The sequence below is a fragment of the Haplochromis burtoni genome, unplaced genomic scaffold (genome assembly GCF_018398535.1).
Source record: "Haplochromis burtoni strain Fernald_Lab_line unplaced genomic scaffold, NCSU_Asbu1 Contig_151, whole genome shotgun sequence".
In the NCBI taxonomy this organism is placed as follows: Eukaryota; Metazoa; Chordata; class Actinopteri; order Cichliformes; family Cichlidae; genus Haplochromis; species Haplochromis burtoni.
The window spans coordinates 792,745-799,979 of NW_024582512.1; the positions used below are offsets into that span (position 1 = coordinate 792,745).

General features: G+C 40.3%; 1 protein-coding gene across 4 annotated transcripts in view; it reads left to right on the plus strand.

Moving 5' to 3' along the window:
• The window catches only part of si:dkey-88l16.3 (low-density lipoprotein receptor-related protein 2), a 32,132-nt gene that overhangs the window by 1,516 nt on the left and 23,381 nt on the right, over positions 1-7,235 (plus strand). For all 4 annotated transcript variants that reach the window (XM_042224801.1, XM_042224804.1, XM_042224803.1 and 1 more), the window contains exons 4-16: positions 230-343; positions 450-569; positions 828-953; positions 1,382-1,585; positions 1,711-1,879; positions 2,083-2,251; positions 4,487-4,709; positions 4,920-5,039; positions 5,208-5,426; positions 5,598-5,906; positions 6,154-6,378; positions 6,486-6,614; positions 6,702-6,950. In XM_042224801.1, the coding sequence (XP_042080735.1) occupies positions 230-343; positions 450-569; positions 828-953; positions 1,382-1,585; positions 1,711-1,879; positions 2,083-2,251; positions 4,487-4,709; positions 4,920-5,039; positions 5,208-5,426; positions 5,598-5,906; positions 6,154-6,378; positions 6,486-6,614; positions 6,702-6,950 (2,376 nt within the window). The remainder of the gene's footprint in view (positions 1-229; positions 344-449; positions 570-827; positions 954-1,381; positions 1,586-1,710; positions 1,880-2,082; positions 2,252-4,486; positions 4,710-4,919; positions 5,040-5,207; positions 5,427-5,597; positions 5,907-6,153; positions 6,379-6,485; positions 6,615-6,701; positions 6,951-7,235) is intronic.

Consider the following 7,235-nt stretch of genomic DNA (forward strand, 5'->3'; position numbering starts at 1 on the left):
TTAATATTAATATTAAAGTTAAATGTAATGAAATACAAATCAAGGCTGTCAGCAGAGGTAAATCCAGATGACCAGAGGTAAAATGGCAGATTTTTGGAAGGAATCAAAAACGTTTGAGTTAAAGTGTGAATACACCTTATCATGCACTGATGCATCATGCAACTAAAAATGAACATTTAAATCTTTATCCTGATTCTTAAAAAGGTTAATGTATATATTTTTCTCCCAGATTTGTGCAGTGAGGGCAGCATACGGTGTCCTGAGGGGACATGTCTATCTGCTGACGAGCAGTGCGATGGCACATTTCACTGTTCTGATGAAAGCGATGAGCCCATAACCTGTGGTACGCTTAAAGCAACTCATTATCACAAAAAACACCAATATACAATGGTTTTTGTCTATTAAGTCGTCTTCTGTGACGCTGATGCTTAAAATTCCGCCTCACGCAGGGCGTGCCTGCGTTATGGACAATGGTGGATGTAGCCATGTGTGCACTGACGAACCCAGGGGAGTTCTGTGTTCTTGTCCTGCTGGATATAAGCTGTCTCCTAATGGAACAGACTGTGAAGGTGTGTGGGACAAGATGATGACAGTTTACCTTCAATACTAGGTTTTATAGCAGAAACCAAAATAATGCTAAATTAAAGAAAGAATAAAGGTTTTGAAGTACGAGGTGTCCGTGTCCTTCTAAAGGAGCAGATGATTCCTTAATCCCTGATCCTGTTTTCATGCAGCTACAGGAGTAATTGATATCTGCGACTTTGTAATTTTCCAGATACATTTTTTTAAATGCATGCTGGCACATGTTTACTCTTAATTTCTTACAGATTTGGATGAATGTGCTCCACCTTTCGACCCCTGTGCTCATCACTGCAGTAACACCATCGGTTCTTACTATTGCTACTGCAGAGAGGGATTCAAACTAAATGAAAACTCAACATGTGTGGCTTCAGGTGAAGTGAAAGTGTTTTTCCTGTTTTATAAAATTGACGCTACATTCTGTCAATATAATGTTCCACCAATTTGTTTGGTACCAACTTGAGTCAAGGACTTTGCTAGGACAAAGCTAATGGGTGTAAGGCCTTTGTTATACTGTCAGAATCCATTCTAGATTTGGTTTCGTCCTCTTAAACGATCAACACCAACATCAAAGTGCACTTATGATGTCTGATTAATGATATGCTAATAGGTGACTTTGATGTCGGTAAGGTGGTGACAAAAGCTATAAACTCTGTTTGATCAAGGACAAAGAGCACTTAGGTAATCAAAGACTTTTCCTGTAGATGCAAATTTATCAAGTGAGGCCTTGATGATTAAATGAATCACATGAATTATTGGATAAGCATCACTAACGGTGTCCTGTATGAATCTGCATTTACAGCTAATCCTGTCCGATTGCTGCTGGTTGGGGGGACAGCTTTAGGATTATTGAATGTGAAATCTCAACAGTTTGAAATTATTCAGAGTTCAACATTTGACTCTGTGGCCTTGGCGTTTGATGTTGCGCGGGGGTGGTACTACTGGGCTGACAGCCGTGGCAACATTTACAAAAGTGATGGACAGCAAAGCTGGACAGCCTATACTGGTTGGTTTACTCTTTAATTCAAGAACGTATCCTCACATTAAATCGTTTCTTGCATATTTTTATTTTTTTCGTAGTTATATTCTACTTGCCAACCATTAATTTATTTGTTTATTGTTCTTAAACAGGAGAGCCTGGTATCAAAGGTTTAGCTTGTGACTGGCTCAGTGGGAATCTGTTCTGGACCAACAAGAAGACGGAGTCCATCTACCTGCAGAGTTCTGATGGAAAAAGTTACACTGCTCTGCTCAGCAAAAACATCAGGCCCTCAGAGCTGGTCGTTATGCCTGTAGAAAGGTCTGTATGGCTTATCTGCTACATGTGACTGAATTTTAAAGTGATCAAATTTGATATTTCATTCGGGCATAATGGTGGATAAAGGTCAACATTTTAGGGTATGTCAAATACAGGAGATGCAGTTACTATTTTACACGTTGATGAAAATCGATGATGCACTGCTTAGTGCTGCTTATTCATATTCGCTGCTTTCTGCCTCCCAGCTTGATGTTCTGGATCAATACGGGTCCAAGTGACAGAGCAACAATAGAAAAGTCTTGGATGGATGCCTCAGAAAGAAGCTCTCTGGCAGTCATCACTGCTCAGTCTGCCCACAGCCTCACTGCTGATGTAGCTGCCAGACGGCTGTACTGGATCAGTGATTTTAAGAGGGTGAGATTTGGATCAAAAGCCCAAATGTTCTCCATCACAGTTCATTACACACGGGGCCTGTTGCATAGAAACCATTTTTATTTGCTGCTTTGTTCCTGATCAGAAGTACTCAGATTTTTTTTCTCATTATTAGAAATAATTAAAATAATTAAAAAAAGAAAAAGTTTACATATCTGGGACTAGTTCGGTCACTCCTGGGCATGTATTGATTTTATTTATTATAAATAAATGCAAATGCCACCCCTGTGGGATACACTTGAAATCAAAAAGCGTTTACTTTACGCTCTTTAAAGTTAATAATAATCTAAAAAAGTTTGTCTGTGTGCCCTACTTTTTTTTTTTTCTCTCACCACATGTCACTGTTCTTTTTACCCCAACAAAGTCTTTTTATCCTGAAGCTCTCAGATACATTTTTCTCTGTATTGCACATGTGAGATGGTAGGAGAATTTGAAAAGCGTTAACTTGGATTTCATGAAGTAGTTCATAGTTTTTACAGGATTCAAAAGCAAGTGCAGCCCATGATTCAGTAGCTTTTAAACCTTGTCAGCAATACATTTGTTTGATTTTTAGTCTCTGGCTCACTCTTCTTTACAGCATTGCTTTAATTCATTAAGGTTGTTGATGCGCAGCTCTCTTAAGGCCCCAGCACAGAATTTCAATCTAGTTGAGGTCTAGACTTTGACTGGACTGTTGCAGCCCTTTCAGCTGCCCTGTTGTAGATTTGCTGCTGTGTTTGGGATCATAGTCCTGTTACTTGTCCCATGCCTTAGCCATCCGACAGGTGGCCTCGCGTTTGACTCTAGAATATTTTGATATCCAAAGGTTTTATAGTTGACTCAACCACTGCAAGTCCCGTGGCTGCAAAACAAACCCAAACCACCTCTCCACCGCTGTGTTTGACAGTTGCTATGTGGTGTTTGTGGTGGTCCTAACCATAATGTTTAGCCATTGTAGCCAAATTTCTCCACTGTGGTCTCATCTATCAATCAATCAATCTTTATTTATAAAGCACTTTTCATACAGAAAAAATGTAGCACAAAGTGCTTTACATAGTTAAAAGCAGCCCACCCCACCCTCCAACTCACTCCCCACACTCTCAATACACATATATCCCCCCACCCCCACCCACACACACACACACACGCGCACACTTAAAGAGTAAAAATTGGGCTGGGCTCGCATGAGCCAAGTGAGGAAACATTATAACAGAGAGCCGTCTGCACCGGGAGCCGGTCACAGACCGCAGCCTCCGGGCTGGGCACACAGCAGGAGGGAGGCCAAGGAGCCCCCCAACCAGGCTGAGAGGACCCCAGAGACCCAGCAGCCACGGTCAATAACAGCCCCGGTGCAGAGAGCGCCCTCCGAGGAAACACTGGAGATATGACGCAATACGATATATACAGGGTAAAATGATAAAATAAATAAGAACAGGATACAATATAAATATAAATAGAGTAAGAAGATTAAAAAATGAATAAGAATAAAATCAAAAAATATTAGGTAAATCCTAAATTAATAATAGAATAACAGGATAGAATAAATAAGCATAAAATAAATAAACGCTAAGTAAAAGCTAAATTAAAAAGGTGGGTCTTGAGCCTGTTCTTAAAAACATGTACGTTCTCTGCGGCCCTGAGCTCCTCCGGCAGGCTGTTCCACAGACGAGGACCATACCACTGAAAAGCTGCTTCTCCGTGAGTATGTGTCCTGACTTTAGGGACAATCAAAAGGCCAGTACCAGAGGACCTCAGGGTCCGCGAGGGTTCGTATGGTAAGAGCAGATCTGAGAGATAAGAAGGCCCAAGACCATTAAGACATTTAAAAACCTGTCTGAAGGACATTGTTCCAGAGGTCTTGTGGTTTGATTTGCATCTTTGCAAATCTGTCATGCTGAAATGACACAATGTTCTTTTTAGAAAGAAATGGCTTTCTGCTTAAAACTTTGCAAGCCATAAGAATATATTTAATTTTCCACAAGTCACTACAGAGTTGTGAGGAACAAATGCTCACGTGATTGTATTTCACTCAGCAGATATTTTACCTCTCCATCACAGATGTGTCATATTCTCACATTTTTCCTTTCTATACATCACAACAATCTCTTCTATGTAACCTGACGAGGGTGAGGGACTCCTCATAGTTTGAGCTCTTTGCTGTTCTTAATAAAATAACGTTGGCTAAAATACTCACACTCGGTCATGATGACTTTTTTTTTTTTTTGTCTCCCCGTTCAGTCCATAGAGACTGTGAAGGTGGATGGGAGTGGCCGTTACTCCTACACAGGACTGTTCAGCAGGAGAGCACCGCAGAGCCTTGCTGTGTTTGAAAGTTCGTTTTATTGGGTTGATAACAAAGGACTCTGGCAGGCTCCACAGACTCAACTGAGCCAGAGAAAATTTATATGGGAACCCACACTGCCAGTATTAGCTGTTTACCATGAGCTACAACAGCCTCAAGGTAAATCTTATGTTATTCTCAAACATGGTCGTTGATCAGTTTTCCTATCTGAAGATCTGTTTTGAAATTTATATGCAATTTAAGCTGTTTTAAATTGGATACAAAACAAGGTTGAAGTTGTTAAATGTATTTAAAAGTTGTTAATAGAGCTTTCTTGGTCTTCATAGTGGATTGTGTTGCACCTAATAGTCCTCTCATTGTCTTCATCAGGTTATTCTGCATGTGTAAAAACACCCTGTCACCTCTGCCAGCTAACTAAAAGCAACCCTCTTGGATTCACCTGCTCTTGTCCAAACCTCAAATTGCTGTTGCTGGATGAGACATGTGAAAGTAGGTTTCCTAAAACTTTCTTTTCACCTTTTGTTAGTGTAAAAAAAAAAAAGACATAACTTTTAATTCTGGTCCAAACTTATTAAATCAGTTGTGGTTAAATAAAAATGCATTTACACTTTACAAGAAAACACAAAAGATGATCTGTAATATTATTCACTGTCACAGATCCACGGTTTCTCTATGCTACAAATACGGAAATCATCTTGTTGGAGTTGGAAGATAAAGGGTTCATTGAAAGCCAGCTTTTCACCACCAATGAGGGGATCCTCTCTTTTGAGATTGACTGGGACAGAGACTGGCTTTACTGGGCAAACCAAACTGGCCACATTCAACGCATCAGTTTAACAGCGGCCACCGCTGAGCTGGTCCCAACACCTTTGCCAGGTTAGCACGGATTTGTTCACATATGTTGCTTATTACTGATGTGCAGTGACAAAAATCATATTAAGAGTGGTGGTTCAACAGTTTAAAAAAAAAAATGTTAAGACTTAATTAGTTTCTACCTTAAATGGCTGTCAACATACCTTCTTTCAACTTATTTCTATTTCTTTTTAGTTTGTCTGATAAATGTGGACCAGAGGAGCGGAAGCCTTTATTGGGTGTCATGTCATCGAAACACCATCGGAACAATCGCAGCTGACAGCTACTACCCAAAGCAGCTTTACTACACGACAAAGGAGATTAAAAACTTGTATCTGGACTGGCTGCGGGGTACCATCATCTGGCTAGAAGAAGATCGAATTCTCAGCATGAGCATGTTGGGAGGTGACGCTAAAGAGCTGCTGCACATAGCTGGAGGAGTGAGTGGGGGCATCGCTTTTGACCTCAGGGCTAATAGCCTGCTGTGGAACTCAAAAATGGCAGGTTAGTTTTATCGTTGGATTGGTGTGTGGAAGCTTGTTATGATCCCTGGGGATAATAAATACATTTTTGGGGGGTTAGTTATATCAAAATTTCAGCTTATGAACTCAAACTTTGGAGAAAATAACTTAAAATTTCCAAACCACACTCATTCAGATTTGTTTTGCAAACCACATAAAAATGATAAACTTGTCACCTCACAGACTTTAATGTTGCCTTTAATTAAGTTTTTTTTTTTTTTTTACGACAGGCTTAACAACATTAAGTTTGCTGCGAGAGAGAAGCCACCAAGCTGGAAGAAGATGGAAGATTTCGGGCTCAGTTGTAGCTGCCCTCGAGCCTTTTCTCTTGTCAGTTTCAGACAACGTAATGACTCTGTGGGATCAGCGTGATGGGAGCCCTATTCAAGATGCAGCTGTGACGGGTCATGTGATCAGAGTAATCACTGCTCTCATAGATATTCAGACAGTTCAGAGTAAGATCATCTGTCACAGCAGAAACAGATTTATATAGCACTTTGACATTTTTCTGGTATGCATGATCATCTCATTAATTCCATTGCATTGTCTTTACATTCTCAAGCCTGCAGGAAACCATCGTTTTTGTGCAGACACTCATCAGTCTGCCTCTCAGAAGCTCAGCTGTGTGACGGGAAAAAGGACTGCCCGGAAGGAGATGACGAGTTTTGTCCTGGGGCTTGTCTGTCTATAGGTAAATGCCCAAGCTGACATTCTTGTTATAACTGGCGATGCAGCTCAAAAACATATTGAGACTTACTGATAGGTTTTTCTATCTCAGAGGAGTTCGAATGCCAGGACCGGAGCAGTTGCCTTTCCAGACGTCTTGTGTGTGATGGTCGGTCTGATTGTACCGATGGCTCGGATGAGGCTGATTGTCCAACTGCAGCTCCTCGTACAAGTCGGTCAAATGTGATGAAATGTCGCATAGGCTCAAAGCCATGTGAAGATGGCAAAGACTGTGTTTTATATAGTCACGTGTGTGATGGAGAGGACGACTGTGCGGATGGATCAGATGAACTGGGCTGCGGTGAGTTTCCTAAAACAAAATCAACCGTTTTTTGATTAGCGATGTGATGTTTTGGTGTACGTTTAGTTTTTGGCTTTGTAATGCATTTTATTATTAGTGTGAATGCTTGAAAAGCATTCACAGTATTGTTCTTTGAATCTTTATTATTATTTTTCCGTAAGTTTTTTGGACGCTAACTCCTTCAAAACTGTTCAACTTAGAAAAACCATTCAAACACCATTAGATTCCTCTTCTTTTGGAAAAGTGTGCTTCTATTTTTCTCATTTTTAACATTTATATTTTTAA